General features: G+C 45.3%; 1 protein-coding gene across 2 annotated transcripts; it reads right to left on the bottom strand.

Annotated features, from left to right (window-relative positions):
• Nucleotides 1-379: 379 nt before the first annotated feature.
• On the bottom strand, nucleotides 380-16,392 carry LOC127478601 (uncharacterized). Of its 2 annotated transcripts, none has more exons than XM_051804525.1 (6): nucleotides 15,832-16,392; nucleotides 7,238-7,705; nucleotides 4,535-4,675; nucleotides 4,076-4,141; nucleotides 3,425-3,515; nucleotides 380-3,075 (listed from the first exon to the last, which is right to left on the bottom strand). In XM_051804525.1, exons 1-6 carry the CDS (start codon nucleotides 15,884-15,886, stop codon nucleotides 2,868-2,870), a joined length of 1,029 nt encoding a protein of 342 aa, XP_051660485.1. In that variant the 5' UTR covers nucleotides 15,887-16,392; the 3' UTR covers nucleotides 380-2,867. The 2 variants fall into 2 exon arrangements, with proteins under 2 accessions (XP_051660485.1, XP_051660484.1); XM_051804524.1 differs by having other exon boundaries at nucleotides 7,238-7,708; nucleotides 15,832-16,391.
• Between the last annotated feature and the right edge of the window lie 1,433 nt (nucleotides 16,393-17,825).

Below are 17,825 nucleotides of genomic sequence, written 5' to 3'. Positions count from 1 at the left end.
TTTTGTTTTTTGATCTTTAACAGACATCTTAGCCATACATTTTTCAGGGGGATGAGAAAGGGAAATCTATGTGGTTAATACATTTTCTGTACAGGATATTTAAGCTTATGTGCAATCTGTTTAATACTATCCATGTTTCTGTGGCTGCAGCCACTCATCTTTTGGTGCAGTATCCGTTCATAATGTTAGTACCAGTGTGACAGGAGCACCTTGCTCATTACTCTGTTATCTTCCTGTGGAGAAGTTTATAAAATCCTTCCTATAGTGCATCTTTATATGTATGTATGTATGTATATATGCATACACACAAAAAAAGGATGCACTCTAAGGAGGCTTTTATACAGATACATGTATACACACATAAACAACTTCAATGTCCTCCACTTTACAGTCAAGTTTTATTTTGATTATGAACACTGTTCAGAAGCATTTCACTCAGGTAGTCGCAGAAGTGGAAGCACACAGGCTGTGCGATTGGTCTGAGTGTTTCTCAGCTAACTTCAGAACCAGAGGATGGAAGGTGAATCCCACTGTCACAAGGTCCAGCCCCATGGCAGAATCAGCTATTTTGGAGTCTTTCCTGATGTATGTTCGGCCAACCTTCTTTCTAAGACCTCTCCCGATGAAGACTCACACCTTCAGTTCCTCTGTCCATACCTGGCAACATTTGGTCTCTAGCATCTAATGTGAGTAAACTAGTGAGAAATAACAAAAAGCTACAGACAGGGTGAGAGAAGAGTTAAAAGCCTGTGCTGCTTCAGTCTTGTTTTTTCATTACTGTTTGAGCTACATTTTAATCAGTGCTGTGTAAACAATGGTGTTGCTGCCTTAGTGTTTATGAGCAAGATTAACTTATTAAGTACGAGTTACAGAGAGTCATTAACAAGTCATCAGTTCTGCCCATTCAGCAGTAATGAACATATGTACTTGTTGCTTTGGAAAGCAAGGAGCTGAACTCCAAGCCATTATTTCTCTTTTAAAGGCGCTGCTTACTCAGTGTTCCCAAAGTGTGTCCAGATTTTGGAGGGCGACCAGTGCTGTGCACTGTGAGGTGATGTGCTCCTTGGACAAAATTTCAAAGGCAGGCATCTTAACTCTGGCAGAAGAAGGTATAAGGGATGTAACTGTGATAATTGGTGAGGCAATTCTTGTGCATTTTGAGATATTTATGTACAGAATGCATTCCCACAAATTTTCGAACTAAAATGATGCTTGCACATTTGGAACCTTGACCCCAAAGTCTTTGAATTTGTTTTAAAGTGGAAACATTGGAAAGTCAGAATTTAACTCTGATTCTTTTTTGTGTTCCCTGCTCACTGGTGAAGAAAGAGTTCTTCCTCTGCCCATGTCTAGTAGTAAATTATTTTTCCAAGGAGCGTCTGGGAAACCCTCCAGTAAATAATTAAGGAATAATATGCCTGGGGAAGACATTTATTTCTGACCTCAACAATTTTCATGCTCTGAACCCAATGGGGCTTTTATTTTCTTTCTTGAGAACAGTTAAGTTTTTGCTTGTAATAGTATCTCATGGCAGTAAACCTTTTACCAAGCTGTGGATCTATATTTAAAAAGAAAAATTTAAAAAAGGAAGAGACTTTAAATTCCCTAGAGGAACCTTATTTCTGCCATAGGTTAAATAAAGTCAAACTCTAGAGAAGTCCAAGCTACCCTGAAATAGCAGAACAACCTAATTTAGGTAAAGTGAAAAGAGTTGTTCTAGTAAGAGACATGAGGATATGGTTGTCCTTGCTCTGCTGAACGAATACACTGACACGTGTATTTTCTGGTGTTAGTATTTCTTTGTCCAAGTAACTCCTGACTTATAGCCACGATTACATCATCTCAGAATCAGAGAGAAGAAAAGCATAAATTCGTGAATATTAGGAAAGCACTAAGACATTGCAAGTTTCACTGAGAAAAGACCAGGACTGAGTGTGACAGTCACAGGTAATTACGCTCAAACAAGAAGTGTAAAGGCTGAAAACAGTGTCTTAACTCCTGTCTAGAAAAAAACCTCAAACTATATTACTACTCTGATGGGAACAATATATCTGTTCATTGACTATTTCATGTGATTATAGGAGATCAGAGACTGAAGCTGGTATAAGGTGGCTCTATATGCAATATCCCCAACAAGCATGACCGACGTTACCTGCCAGTCTGTTTAATAAAAGAGGGTGTGTGTTTTAATAAGGTTTTGTACATCCTAAATAGGGAAGTATTTGGAGAGACACATGCTCTCTCAGCAGGGCTCTTGCAGACATGCAGAGAGGACAATGGAGTGCTGCCTTTTAAGTTAGAAAAATTGCTTGCTGTTACTTAATTGACAACTTAGTGGGGGTGAGTATTTTGGCAGATATCTGGAGGAGACTATAATTTTTTGAGTCCTGAAAATAGTGCTTATTAGTTATATTCTCACACTGACAACATAACCGACAGGTTCCTGTGCCTGTTGACAGCTAGTTTTGTCTTAAAAAGAATTTATGGATCATCAGGATTTCATTTTTTTCTCTTATACCTTATCTTCAAAGATTTACTTTCTCATGTGCTCAGTAATCTAGAATTTCGGTTCAATGAGCAGTTGCAGCTGGTGAAAGTCTCAGCTTCATTTAGGTAAACCTGGGCTTTGTTATGGGTTAAAGCAGCTCTGGAACTGCTAAGCAGCATGTGCCTCTACAAACCAAACAATCTACTCTGCTTGCTTCAACCCTGTGCTGTGCAAGGAGATTGTACTCAAGTGTTCAAAAAAAAAACCAAAAACCAAACAGTGCTTACTGTTGAAACAGCAAGGGCAGAAAGACCGTGGTGGCATTCTTCCTGGTTGGAAGAGTGACACGGGGCGGAACAACAGCTCTGTTACTTTGAAGCTAGTCCATTTGATAACTGACATTGTCAAAAAGGGGAGTGACTGTCCCATCTTTCCACTCGATGAGGATCTCTCCGTGCCTCAGGGAAGGGGAGCGGGATGGTGGGAGGTACGTCTGGGGACCCCTTCGTAAGGGAGTTGGCTCCCGTAGGTCAACTCTGCTGCTGTTGGCTGGAGAGCTCTTCAGGGCAGAGAGGATTTTCTTCTTCCTAGGAGGAGAGAGAAGAGGGTACGTAACTGCACCCGCCTGTCACTTGGTGGCTTCACTGGTAATGCCACATCCTCCAGGGTGGTGTGAGCTGTGCAGGAGAGGAGCAGCCAGCTCCAGTGGCTGCATCTGGATGGTTTAGTGAGTGGGACGGATAAATGGGGTGACAGAGAGGAGGTATCACCAAAGGTGACATCACTGGTGAGCAGACCCATCTGCTGAGAGCCAGAGACTTCAGGTGTGAGATGGAGAAGGGCAGTGCCACGAGCAAGACTTTTTGTTTTGAAATGCTCAAGTTTTGTTTTAAAGTACTGTTCATGGCAGGCTGAATGAACCTGAATGTCACTTACTTGTTGTAGTGAACATTGAGTGTCAGTATTATTAATCCCAGTATGAATGCCAAGGGGCTGAGGACCAGCATGGCTGTCTTCCAGTTGGTGCCTGAAAGGGTATCATAGAAAGCATCAAGTGTTTGCTGTACCTGTCCCTGCTCTTATGCAATACCCACAATTGACACAAAAAAGCACCTGTAATGTCTCTAAAGACTGGCAGATACCAGTAAAAGTGTTTTGTCTACAAGATCAACCTCTTACAGCTGCTTTACACTACACAGCACCCCTCTGTTGAAAATGTCCACAAAAGGATTTCTTTTTTGCTGTGAAGACAATAACTATTCGTGCTTCTCCTCTCTGCAGCTTTCTGATACAAAATAGGAAGTGCTGGGGGAAGGGAGCAGTGCTTGTAGGTAGGTAGCTAATTCTTCTGATGAGCTGAAACAAAGCATTTACATGTTTTTACTCACTTTTTTACTCCAGGCCTGTGGAGATTTGTTTAATCTTTAAAAAGAGTATTTCTGACAGGTAATTTGGTACCCTACTTCCTACTGAGCATCCTCAGCAGTACCCAGGGGAATGTAGCTCTGTTGTGATGGGAAGGACAGGAGCACTGATGAACCTTCATTTACCTGGTCCCTTCTTCCTCTGGCTGATCCCTGGACTTACCTGCAAGCCTGGCCCCAGTGTTTTTTCCTCGATTTCCATGCTTCTTAGAGTGATTCTGGGATACATCTAGGGGAAGAAGCAGAGAGACTCAGATTAGAAGCTTCCAGTTGGACCAGAGAAAACACCAAATTCCTCCTGGGGCTGCACTGTAACCACAAATACCCTTTGTATGGACCCAGAAGGGAAAAGGAAACTGTATTGTTCCTTGGTGTTCCCCATCTGCTGGTATTTGTTGCTCCTAAAACATCTAATGGCTGTGCCTGCAGGTTAAGGCTATGGCCATATCACTGGACTGCTTGCCAAGGGAAAACACCTCAGCATGTTTATGAAAACAGTCCGTGGTACACATGGAAGTTCTTCAGAAGTCCTCAGAGCACTGAAAATAGTTGAGTAACCTCTGAGTGCTGCCCACACTTTCCTTCCTGCTGTTCTCACATATGCATTCAGAAAAGTGCTCACCCTCATTTGCTGGGAGCTGTGCCTGTCTGGTCCTTATTGGAGACACTGTGCTGTTCCATTTGTTAGCCAGAGGTGGGTCAGTCAAGATCACAGGAGACTCTCTGTCCACGGCATCGATCTTTGATGAATCGATGGTTTTAGCTTGGAAGAAAGTAAAGCAAAGATCTGTATGATTATCATTTACTTTTTGTACAGGAACCTGAATATGCTCAATGCCCAGCAAGGAAAGGGAACCCATTCCTGCTGTTTTGGTCCTCTGCCCTGCAAGGCAAACAGATGTGGTGCAGTAGGAATCACCTCCTCCTGTGCATCAGGGGCCTTCAGTTCTCACAGATTTTAAAGGTGAAATGAACATCTCGGGACTGAATCAACAACCAAAGCAGAGCTTGTTTTCTGGTGGTAAATACGGTCATTGGTCTAAAAAGTATGAGTGGAACACCAGCTATTAAAGCTATTAAAGTGTGAGGAAGAGGCAAGAGGAAGAATCACAGCTACTACCAACTCTGCAGATGAAAAAATGGGATCAAAAGGGTGCTAAGTAGTCCATACCTCTTGCAGGGCTCAGCAACTTCCTTTGCCTTCGAGTCCTACTGCAGAAGTAGGGCAAGTGGGAAAGCAACTGCTGCTAGAGGGGAGGTTGTGGGAATTCCTGGGGCAGCAATTCACCCCTCCCCTGCACTGATATGTGTGGCAAGATCAAAAAACCCATGTCTTCAGGGCTCCCTGCTGCCTATCTGACCCGTATCCCCTCCTGTGTCATCTGTGGTTACACAAGTGTAATTTATTGAGTCAATAACTCCCCGAGATAGAACTTCTCTGTCAATGATCAACTGAAACTTGGATACGAAATGCCTAAACAAACACATAGGACTTTGATGTTGTAGTGAGTGATCAGAGGTTCCCTCCAGTAGACTGAACCATGGGATTGATAGGATAATTATTAGTTTGCATGAGACACACTAACTGGCACAACCTGATTCAAAGTCTGCTCAGTGTTTACCCTCACAGCCTTATTTGAGGATCCTGGCTCAGAGGCAACCCTGGACTGCCAGGAACAGTGCCTTGGGGAATGCAAACGCTCTTTTCACATGCCTTTTTCCCATATCTTAAATGTTCCACGCATTTCCTAGCCTATATTTAACTAGCCTGTTATGGTATCTGATTTGTATGGTCCATATTTAACTTCATGCTAAACAAAACACTAGTTGTGACTACAGTGATAATTACATGTTAACCTTCTAGTTGGCTTATTAAAAACCTTGGGAAAAAGGCCACTGTATCTTCACATGGCAGCCCAAACAGCTAATGTATCTGTTTTTATTTAAAATTAGATATAACCTCTTTGTGTCGAAAGGTTATACTCATAATCCATCTGCTTATGCCAACTACATTCATCACATTTTCTCTTTACTCATTTCTACAAAGCTCAAAATCTCTTTGGACCGTCAACCTTAAAGTAAGGAATAGCCTCCTGTAAGGGAAATAATTTCCCCTCAGGAAGGTTGAGAACCTCATAACCTACAGAGGGGACAAACAAACCCAGAAAAGCCACTACAAACACCAGCTTTTTTCTGGTACCTGGAGTGGAAGAAAGGAGAGGATGAGGGGAGGAATTGAGTGTGATTTTCAGGTCTCACTTCTGTACAGAAATTTAGAAGAAAAGTCCTGAAATCACCATTCTTTACAGAAGGGATTAAATGGAAGAGAGAAACAGACTGGACCATGAATTATCAGTGGTCAGCAGTGGGCTTCACTGAGCATGTGACAAATGATGACAGTCATTGTGGCACAGTGACTATGCCTGTTGTCTTTTAGCCTCGTGTCCAACACCTAAAACTATGACAGGAGCAAGGTTTCTACCTTTTTTGTGTCCTGTCTAGGCAGAGGCTAGTGAACACTCATGAAGGGAGAGACTAGATTTTCTTAGCAAAGATCGAGGGCATGAAACTGATAATATAAACCAGATTTTTTATAATTTTTGATGTCATCTTCTGGGATTTCTTACTGCAAAGGCAGAGCAGCACACTGCCTCCCTCGACTTGCTGTGTTCACTAATCTCTTTGTGGTTACTTCAGGCACCGGGAGCAAGGTTCACTTCTGAGACTCATGACAACACAGAATGAAGGTTAGAATTATGGTTTCATTGGTGAAACGTGCATTGTTCGAGGGAGATAACTGTACCTTATAACAATTCTGATTTCAAATAACAATTTCTGATTTCAAATATAGCTACTTCTCAATGATTCGTACAAGTTTAAAAGAGATTTTCAGCTGCCTCCAGTTGTCTTGTTACCAAAAATGACCTCCCAACGTACCAAAAGCCCTTTGAAAGACTAAAGCACCTGACTTTGCGGGACTGTCTTCATTGTTCTGGGCTTGGGAGAGTCAAGCCATTTCAACTATTACTGGCTATGGGTACCTGAAATATTATGTGTGTTCTGAAATATTTGCCTGTCATCAGAAATGCAGCTGGGGTTTAGAGACCTGATCCTATAAGGTAGTGTGAGCTTTCTGGGAAACACTGAACAGCAGCTACTGGGGGAGCCAGTGGTACCAAGTGGGGCTGAGCTGGAGCCATCTGGTATCTCTCCAGATGGGGCTGAAGTGAACATGAGTTAGAATGATGGATGCAAGCCCAGTGTTAGGTGGCTTGGGTGACATGTAAGTTAGATGTTATCTGATGCTAAATCTACCTCATCTTACTTTCATAGATCCACACACGTGTGTCTATATCTTGTTGTGTTGGCTTGCTGGGCCTCCGAGCTGCTGTCCGGGCAGCAGCACAGATGGTTTCATCTGCTAAAGTCTTCCACCTGCTGAGTTTGTCCTTCTCCCTTGAGACAAAGACCTTGTGGCCTCCTTCCTGGGTGCTGAGGTGGAAGCCCAGACTCTGCAGAGTCAAGTGCCCCTTCTTGCTGCAGGACCATGCCTGGCGTTCCCAGTCTCCGCAGGGCTCCAGCTTGACCAGAGCGTTCTCCCGCGCCCTGTGGGCCGACAAGCACTGCTTCGTTTGGAGGCTGACAATGGTCCTGCTGTCGGGGTCCCAGCTCCACTGCTGCTGCTGGGAATGTGCCTTGCAGCTGGTCAGGCTGATGCTGTTGGTGTTGTGGAGGGAGACACGAATGCACTTTTCCAGGCGGGTGTTCCGTATGAGGAAGCCTTGTCCCTCTGCTACTGCGGTACAATCAGAGCACGGTTTAGTATCTGTGCATGGCTGAGGCAAACGCCTCTTCTGAGCACCAGACATTGTAAATGCCCTGGGGAAGGGGAGAACATAACCCACCAGTCTTTTCCTGGGTGGACATGCCCAGATAAACAGTTCTCTCAGCTTCTTAATTCCCCGGAATGGCATTTCTTTAAAATACAGAGTGTGTAAACAGCCCTGAGCAACGCCAGAGAAAAATAACAGCCCACGTAACTAATGGGGAAAAAAGCTTACCATCCTTCCAACCTGAACAATTCTATGATTCTGTGAAATACCTGCCTATATATATTTAATTCAGTATTTCAACTGCTATAATTAGGTACCCATCCTTCCCTCCCTCCGAAATGATTAGATGGTTTGGGGTTTTCTCACCTCTATCCGGGTCAAATCTTCCTTATAAAAAAGCAATTGAAATTCCCCCAGTGCTATTCATCTGGGGCCAGCTAGGCCACCTTGCACTACACTTTCCATTAAATGGCTTCTGGTGATGTTAAAGCAGTGTTGGGATAAAACCATATTCCATCAGAAATGTGTAAGTACTTGGCTGACGCCGCTCATGTAAGTTTTGAAATTATCTTCTTTTTGGCACACCTGACTTTGGTCTGTGCACCCCAGGCATGAAGGTACCACTTTTAACAACCCCTTTGTAAGAGAGAGACATTACAGCCATCCCACAACAAACATACAGTTTGAAGCAATTTCTGTAGTTGCTTGTTGCTTTTAAGAGCAACAGGTCCCAACATCTCAGATGACTTAGGATGGATATTGTCATGTTATGTGGACAGTTGGCCCTGTTTTCAGTATAAAATCGTCAGGTGTGGCCTGTGAACATCCTGAGCAAAATGTTAAATGCCAAACCATCTGTCACTGATGTGGATGTACCTTCTGCTGTGTATTTTACGCCTGAGACAGAGGAATAGAAATAAGTTTCAAGTTTTTGAACATTCTGGAAATCTCTTCATTACAATTAACACATGGTAACTCCCAGCTTTCAGCAGTGACTTTTTTCCCCCTGTTTTCCCCAGGAGCAGAGTTATAAAAGCCCCATCAGCAAACAGTGCAGAGCATAAAGAGTAAGAGGACAATGAAAAGTGATGTTAAACAAGAACACTGATTTTATCTAAACTACTTCTGCAGAGTTTCCCCTCCCAGAGCAAAGAACAATACTTTTCTCTGTAGCAAGTATTTGGCTCAGTACCTGAAAAAATAAGTGACAGTATAAACAGAAACCAGTACACAATACCAAGGGTATAAACAATAGCTTAAAAGAGCTCTCATGTTTTTCTCTCAGGAAATTCTGGGGTTCTGTTAGATAAATCGTGCCTGGGGGCTGTTAAATCAGAAACAGATCAGGCCTTTCTGCTCCTCCTGAATGTCTGGAGAGAGGCAGCTAGAAACTACAGTACTACTGCACCAGCTCTGAGATGAGGATGGATGTGTCTGCACTGGTATATTGAGTTTCATGGACCTGTGATAGCCACTGATCCAGACAATTTCTGCCAAGCCAATGTGCCTAAATGGAAATTAAATTTCTAGGCTGTCTGTGGACAGCTTATGAGTCCTGTTCTCTTTAACCCTTTTTGAGGGTTGGGTGGAGGTAAGATATTTAATGCACTTGGGACTTGAGTTTCTGCCAGTTTCAAAGGGCATGAGAAATATCTCATATATAATCTCCCATAATCCACGGAAAATTGAAATGGATGAACACAATCCCACCACCACCCCACCCCTGCCTTTTTTCCCTAGAATCTGAAATCCAGAATTCTCACATCTTTGCTTCAGTTTAACTGTGAGAAACCCATTTCCAAAATAATGATTTGAGAGCTGTCTAAAAAAAGTAACAGGGGAATATGACAACTGTTCTGGGACAGATAAAACATCTGCTGAGCCCAGGATTTATGCTTAAAATGGTTTTTCTCATGTACACTACATTGTATTTTTCAACTCAGAAGGTAAAAAATCCCATCATTTTGTTGCTCCATCAGTATTATGAGCTCCTTCTTCAGTTCCACACAGTCAACCTCAGTTTTTATTATTCTCAATAATAAAACTCATCAGCAAACTTAATTACTTCATTATTCACCCCTTTTGATTTTTGTCAGCACCTGCTGATATCTTCACTTTGCTGTCACCATTGTCAGCTTATTCCAGCTCTTTGTTACAACCTGTGGGCTAAGCCTCTCTCTTACTCCATGAGAATGGAGCTTCTTAAGGGCCTTGGTGGAAGAATCTTATCAAAAAGCCTTTTGCAAACACAAGCACAAAGTCTTGGTCAGCTCACCCCATTTATGAGCTCATTGATGCCCTCATGGATGTCAGATGTCCCCATTACAAAAGCTGTGTTGACTTTTCTCATATTTTTCTGTCTGCCTGTAAATACTGTGCTTTGCTTTCACTGACTTTCCTGGTGCCAAAATCAAGCCTTGTGACCTATGTCTCCCCAGGCTCTGCAAGGATCCTTCTTGAGGGGGACATCATTGCTGTACTGCAGCCCTTTGGTGCTGAGGTTGCTTTAAATAAGACTTTACACACTCCTTAGAAGTATAAAAAAATGTCATCTTTGGTTTCCTGTAACTCAGTGTGAATGCCATGTGGGCTGGTCATTTGCCACAGAATTATTTATGATTTTTTTTTCCTCCTAAAACTTCCTCTGTTGCCAATTTTACTTGATAACACTCTTCAAACTGCAGAGAGTGACTGCCTGACCATGTCTGAAGTGAGCACCAAGCCAATTCAGCCTTTCTACACTGCCCTACTTTCGGCCTTCTTATATTTATATTCTTGCCCTTCTTATATTTATGTCAGCTGTTTATTAACCTCCTTACCCCCACCAAATTCCTATTTCAGATGCGTTTGAAAATTTCCGTTGGCAGTTTTTCTGTGCCCTCTCTAGGTTCCTCATCTAAGTCTCTTTCTCCTATGTTTTATTACAGGTTTTATTGTTAAACGTGCCAGAATCTCTGCTGCTTTTTTTCTTTTCCCTACTTGGCAGTGACTGTCCATTTGAAAGTTCTGTGTATTTTTATTACATTTTAAAGAGTGCTGCTGTTTAACCCAGCCAGCAGGTGCGTGTTTTGCTCTCTTGTGTACAGCCCCTGGTGTTTTATGTTCCACTCTAAAGAACGTGCCCCGCACAGTTAAAGCTGGAGTATGTTTACTTTGAGATACACGTCAGGCACTAAGAATCTTTACTCAGGAGGCAAAATGACATTCTTTTTCCTGACATTGCCAAGTCCCCACTGTCCAGTGGTCCAGCAAATAAGGCCATCAGCCCTAACATTTTAGGGATGTTAACCGGGAGCAACCAGAGCATCCAGTGTACTCCCTGAGGATGGGACTCAGCGTTTCTGGAAAATACAAGCCTTACCCACAGAGCCCAAGTAGATGCCTGCTTTGAGCTGCTCATACTTGAACACTTAGGCCTCTTCATATTTTTAGGTACAAAATAAACAATTTCTAGCAAGGCTCTTGATGCCAGCTCGTTTGTCCTATGATACTGCCTCTCTGTCTGGTTACAAGATAGAAAAAGCAGGCAAATATAGCCCCCTGCTTCTCTGCAGCATGGCCACCCTTGGGACATGCTGTTCCATGTAGGATTAGGAGCAAAAGCCATGCAATGTTCCTAATTAAGGTAATGCCACCAGTAAAGCCTTGGTTACCAGTAATCCCAGTGCAACTGGGAAAGTTTCTGCTGTTTCTAGGCTTTTCTACCATTTCTGTGATGTTTTGATAGAAGACACTTGCAAATTGTTTGGGGTGAGTTGTCCTCTCTAAAGGCTCTGTGGAGGGAACCAAGTCAGAGCTGAGCAAGCACAGGTTCCCAAAACACTCCAGGTCACCCAGGAATATCAACATTGGCTTTGACCTCTTTTGTCCTCCCTAGTGGGGTTCCTAACACTTGGAAAAATCTTTTAATTAGCTGAAATTCTCTTTGCCAAGTGGGTGTTTTCTGTAGAGAGATGTGTGCTGAGTCACAGTCAGAAATTTACCTTTTCCTGCCTCTACCTGTCCTCAAAGACAGGTATCCATCTGCAGCAGCCATGGCACCTCTCATAGGGACTGCTTTGAGGGGACATCTCACAGCCCAGAAGAGCTCCCAAACGTGTCTCTTTTTGGGTACCACTGTGTGACAGCAGCTCATCCCAAGTGACCCAGGCAGTGGCAACAGTGGCTGGGAGAAATGTCTCCAAGCTGTCTGCTGCTTCCACCCAAAATGAAGACAGCCCTAGGGGGTACCTGCACCATGGCTGAGAAACCTCAGATCCAGCAGGACCATGGCCTGACTTACTGGTGAGATAACCCAGAGAGTTTTCTGCTCATGTTAATCTACCTCCACTCTTCTCCACTGCAGCAGATCTTATCTTTTCCACAGAGCATACACTGAGGGAGACTGACCCACACAATTCTCATATACATCCCATATGTTTGTCTCCTTGCATAACTCCCCTGAATATCAGCTCTCCCAGGCCCCATTTGCCTTCTTGGACTATTGCAACGATTCAAAGAGCATGAGATGGGAAGAGGCTTTGGAAGACTCACATCCTCTCAAGCTGCCCTGACAGCAATACTGGTCTTTGCCCTAGCTCTAAAGACTTGCAAAGGACTCCAGTTCCTAGCAGAAATAGCTCCAGCCCAAAAGAGGTAAAATTTAACCAGAAAATATGGGAAAAGCCATCTTTAGCTGCACAGACACTGTGGTGATGAGGACAACACCACTCCATACACTGCTACTAATTGTGGTAGTACTGGTACTACTCCCTTCAGGCAAAGATACAAATGAGATGGTGCAGTAGCAGAAAAGGGAAACTCCCAGTTAAGGCAGGAGGATTCCTGGTGCAGGTGTTGACATTGCTCTGTTTTGATCACTTGTAGGAATATTACATTGAATCAAACTGAGGCAATCAGTTTGAGCTGCTGTCAGGTGTAGACAAACAGGGCCCCGAGTAAGTGAGTAGGAGCAGAGCTGAACGCAGCCCATCAGCAAATCCTTCGTATGGAAACATCTCCTTCCATGCAAAGGAGCAAGCCCCTGTCTGCTGCCCATGCAGGACTCCAGCCCAGAGCTGTGGGATGAAGAAATTAAAAGCAGCTGGAAGGCACTGGCTGTCCTAAGAGAAGTATGATGGTATGTGTTTGGTCAAAGACAGGAAATTCAGATGTGCACAAGGGAGTGGTGAAATTGGCACTCTGTTTTCTGTTTTTATAACCAATACCAGCATGGCAGGAGGTGAGATTAAGTATTTTTTTTTTGCAGAACTGCTGTTGACTGGAACCATTTGCTTTATTTTGCCCCAGTCCTCCCTCAGCCTCCAACTGTACTTGCTTGATATAAAGTTGAGAGACACAAATGTCCGTGGCAGTTCAGTGCATGTGGCCAATCTCCCTATGGGAGAGGATGATGCTGGATGGAGCCTGGTGGGTCCCTGGTGGAGAGCAAATAGGCTTCTGCCCAGCAGAACAGGCAGAACTGGGTGAGCACAGCAGCCATAGGAAAAGAAGGAATGTTTGGGGCATGGGAAAAAAAAAATCTATAAATGATGGGAAGCTGGGGAAGTTGGAGACGTCACCACAAAGCTGGTGCAAGTGGGGAAAACCAGTCCCTGGGAGGATATGGTGAGTGTCTATAAAATCCAGAGAGGTCTGGAAAGGATGGACAGGGGCTGTCTGGTCAAGGACTGATCCCAGATGGGAAGGGGGGTGCCAAGGGACGGCTCACAGCGTGCAGGAGGTGGTTCTGTACCCAGGAGTTGTGCATCCTTGCTGCCAGGGAGAGTCTGCACAAGCCAGCAGAGGAGATCTGATAGCTACTGAAGAGTTAAACACACTACAGTCAGGAAATCCCCCAAGTTGAAAATAGTTGGAGACTAGAAAATTAAAGGGGGAGGAGAAGTCTCCTATAAGCTTGGCTTTTCTGCCTCTTCAATTGCTTAGGGCTGTCTTTTGAGGTTGAGACATGAGGGATCAGCCAGCACTGCCATGGGCTTGAGGGAGAGGAGAGTGGCTCCTAAGATACGGGATCAGGCCAAAATGCCAAGCAGAGCCACCACCAGCCTCACACTTAGTGCATGAGGATCCAGAGTAGGTGTTGAATGCAGTCTTATTTCAGCAGTTTTCTTTCTGTCTGTATAGACACAAATACCTCTGGTGCCCAACTTCCCTTCGCCTGTCCACCCCCACCTCACAGAGTCACCATTAGGTTTGACTTCGTAAGAAAACACTTTAGCTCCCTCCCTGCTTGCAGGTACTGTCCAAAGAAACAGCTGTCAGGTCCAGCTTAGGCAATTCCAGGATTTTCAGTTTCCAGCAGGAAACCAAACCCTCGAAGGTCTGTAGGCAGCAAGCACCTCTGTCCTGCCAGCAGCCTTAAAACTCAGCAGCCTCAGGCAGGAGGGAATGGGGAGAGGCTGCTGCAGGGGGAGATCAGCCCCAAGCAAGAACATGTTTGTGCTCTGCTCTTTGAGCTTCTTTGGGCACTGCCAGGTGTTGGGAAGATAAATTCCTTTCTGGCAAAACAGTTGTGGTTTTATTAGTGGTCTGGCTGAAATGCAGCAGTTTGAGCACGTGTTTCACAGAAAGCATTACACTGGAAAGGAAAAGAATGTCCTGTGATCCTCCATACTTTACAAATAAAACACAGCCATGAGGCTCCTGTCGTGTGGCAACAGAAAAAAAATCACTTTCTTCTAACACTGGACAAGATCTGAATTAGAGGGAGAGAAAGAGCAAGACCCTAAAGGCTGCTCTGCTTTCCTAACATCCCGTCATGGTGTCATCTCCAGGTCTTAACCAGATCTCCTCTAACTTTTAAAAGATGCACATGTATTGTCACCCCTTAATAGTACAGTGACATACCCTCAGCCTGGGGCTTTACAAAATGAAAGACTCAGTTCACTGGATTTACTCTAATTGGAAAAAATAGCAGAAGTCAAACCTGTAGGAGTACAAACCTGTCCTTTGACCTGGGTGCAGAGGAAAATAAGGGCTGGCTGCTCAAAGCATCCCAGGGAACATGCACATAGAGATTGTGGAGCAGGGAACGGAAAGTAGCTTGTCAGAGCTGCCAGTCTGAGGGTTGTCTTTAAACCATAAACATCCCAGCTTTGCAACCCAAATAGCTGTAGTCCTCCGGTCAAGGGATTTTGAACAGCTCTGAGCAGGTAACCTGTAAACTGCAGGGCTGTTCTCCTCTCAGATTCAGAGTCTGTATGAGCCTTGAAGCACTTCAGGGATTTATTTCAATGAGTCCCTTTCAACCTGACATCTCAGGAATAACAAAAAGGGAAGTGCTTATTAGCTCGGGGAGTTTTTCTTTTCAAGGGAAATAGATCTGCCCAGTGCCCACGATGGGATGGGTGAGACCGCAGGCAGCACCACTGCCAGGTAGCTCTTCCTGGGCAGCACCGCTCTGGCTCCGCAAGATAACACTCCGTAGGACTTCTGCTTTTCTCATCTACCCATGCATGTCAGAACCAAGGCTGCTTGGGTGCAAAATATTCCTGTGTATGATACAGGGTTTGAGCAACCTCAGAAAGCAGCTGAATATTAACACGAGCCACTACCGGGTCTGTTCCATGGAGATGAGCAGTGCAGACACTGCAGCTTCCCAGCACATCCTCCTCCTGGACCCCCACCACAAGAGGAGGACAATTACATCGAGGTCCTGCTGCCCTTCCCACCACCCTCTCTCATGCTGCCAGCATGTTCTGAGCCCACTCACTTCTCCTGGGAAGGGGCAGATGGGGCAGGGAAGTCCTTAGGAAGTCACTTAGTGCCTGCCTCCCTCCCAGAGCAGGTTCATTCATCCACCATTCTTAGCACTTTAAAAGCACATTATGAAAGTGGCTGGCATGACACTGTGGTGTTCCTGGCCCAACCATCCCTGCACCTTGCCAGCCTGTCCCTCACTCTTCTGTAGCCCTGTGTTTAATACCATTTTAGATGCTGCCCTGAAATGCGCCTGGAGGCACTTGTTTTACAGCTAGTGGGTTCAGAGCTTTGCAGCCCAAGCAACAGTTCAGCAGAAAAGCAGGTTAAAACCTGGGAGGCAGTTCTCTTCCTACTTTACAGCTACCCCGAAGGAGGAGAAACTTACCCTCAAGCCAAGGAAGAAGACAAATACAGCCCAGGCTCAGCCTGAAAAGCTCCATGGTCTGCCAGCACAGCAGGGGAGAAGGAGCCCCCAAAGCCTCTTGCCCACGAACAGTGCCAGGCAGCTCACTTTTCCCCCTTTCTCTGTCATTCACAGCAGAAAAACCTGCTGGGACGAGAAGAACTCTTTTGTCTCAGCACTGAAGGCTTGGCAGCCGTCTTATCAGCAAAGGATCAGCTTGGAGACACGGTCCCGCTCAGCAGTTATCCCTTAGGAGAAATCATATGACGAGCCAGGATGGGGGGGGGACACTGGACTGAGATGCTCGTGGCCGCCGAGCTTGGCTCCTTAGCAGCAGCAGTTGCTCCCAGCAATGACAAGTGCATGCTAAGCAGGCTGGCAGGCTGCCTTCCCTGGGCTGGGAGCAGAGGAGGATACAGGGGTGGCCTGGCAAGGAAAAGCAAATTTCGGCAGGAATGCCCCGATGGGCGTTGGATGCGCCTGCTGAACCTTGCACTTGGCTGTGCTGTCATAGGGTCATTTTCTCTTTAGAGAGAATTATCCCCACCAAGATGATTTTAGGGACTGTCACAGTTCCTGGTAGAGATAAAACCTCACAAACCAGCTGTGGGGTCCTGGAGCCGGAGGGTGATGGAAGGGGGAGTTGAGCTCCTGGATGGGGAGCAGGGTCTTGCTGCGGGTCTGCCCTGATGGTCACCTCAAGGGTTGCTTGGGTCGAGTTTGGCTTTTCATGCATCAGTTTGGGCTCTGCACAGTGGGGAAACCACACATCCCTCCCAGAAGAAAAGCAGCAAAGGTTGACAGGTGAAACAGCAGCGAGAGCTGTAATTTTGCTAGTGAGATACTCCCATTCAGCCACATCCTTTCCTTTCTGTTCCATGTGCTGGCTGGGGTCATTCTCACCTGGGGTCATCCTTGCCTTTTAAGTGTCTCAAAAACACTTAAAAATGGTGGTTTCACTTTTACTTTTGGTGTCCAGTCCTAGCTGGCACCAGTGTTGCATCTCCCAGCTCTGCCTGTGAGACCAGGAGTCACTTGGAGGGCTGGGAGTTGCTTCCTTTAGTGGCCAAGCTGTCAAATTAAAACAGCACAGTATTGGCATTTATGCAAGGGCATAGGCTTAGGCCATAGCCTTGCAATGGTGCAACTCTCTCTTTGCCCAGCCCTGGGATGATGGCTCCCAGCTTTCCCACTATCAGAAGGGGGATCTGGCTTCAAAGTAGCCTGGCTTCTTCACAGGTGGATCTGCATATAGCAAGGGATATCCTGTGATCAATCAAAGGGGAAGGCTGGGGTAAATTCTTACCCTGGTGGGGTTGCTCCTGCCTGACTGCAGCACTGTGCTCAAGAAAAATATCACAGAACTGGTTTCTTTGTGATTACTGGTTTCTTTTCCCTGTGGGAATGGGTCAAGCTGCACTAAATACCGGGCATTTTTAATTTTAAAAGGCACAGCTGTTAAACTCTGCACTGCATGACTGGGACTGAAAATGCAAACACTCTCCAGTGCGTTGCTGGGTGAGTGTGTCCCTCCCACAGGAGAAGGAGGAGAGGAAAGAGCTCAGGTTGAAGAGGCCTCTCCGTTGGATGGAGAACACTGAAGCAAATATCCTGGTGAAGAGGTCACTGTTCTTTTCTACCATGGATCCTGCTACTGCTTTCACCCTGAGAGCTGGCATACCTCCTGTTTCTCCTCCTGGCCCTTCTGTCTGTTTCATACAAGGGAAGCAGAGGCATGGAGAGGTTGTGATCTGCCCAAAGCCATGAAGTTTGCCTTGGAGCTCCTAAAGCCCAGATTTATCCCAATCCACTCAGTTGCAGTTGCTTTTAAGCACCCAGCAAGCCTTTCCCTGTGTGTGCCTGGGGTTGTCCTCCTTCTGGCAGACAGGGGCTCTCAGGCATTTTTGCTGTAGGGTTGGCATGGGAAGGACCATGCAGGGTCAGGCTACAGGTGTAACCCCAGGCCTGAATCCACC

The sequence above is a fragment of the Manacus candei genome, unplaced genomic scaffold (assembly GCF_025592945.1).
Source record: "Manacus candei isolate 608988 ecotype Guabito, Panama unplaced genomic scaffold, ASM2559294v1 h1tg000061l, whole genome shotgun sequence".
Classification (NCBI taxonomy): Eukaryota; Metazoa; Chordata; class Aves; order Passeriformes; family Pipridae; genus Manacus; species Manacus candei.
The sequence above is the reverse complement of the archived record's forward strand: the minus strand, read 5'-3'. Positions and strand labels throughout refer to the sequence as shown.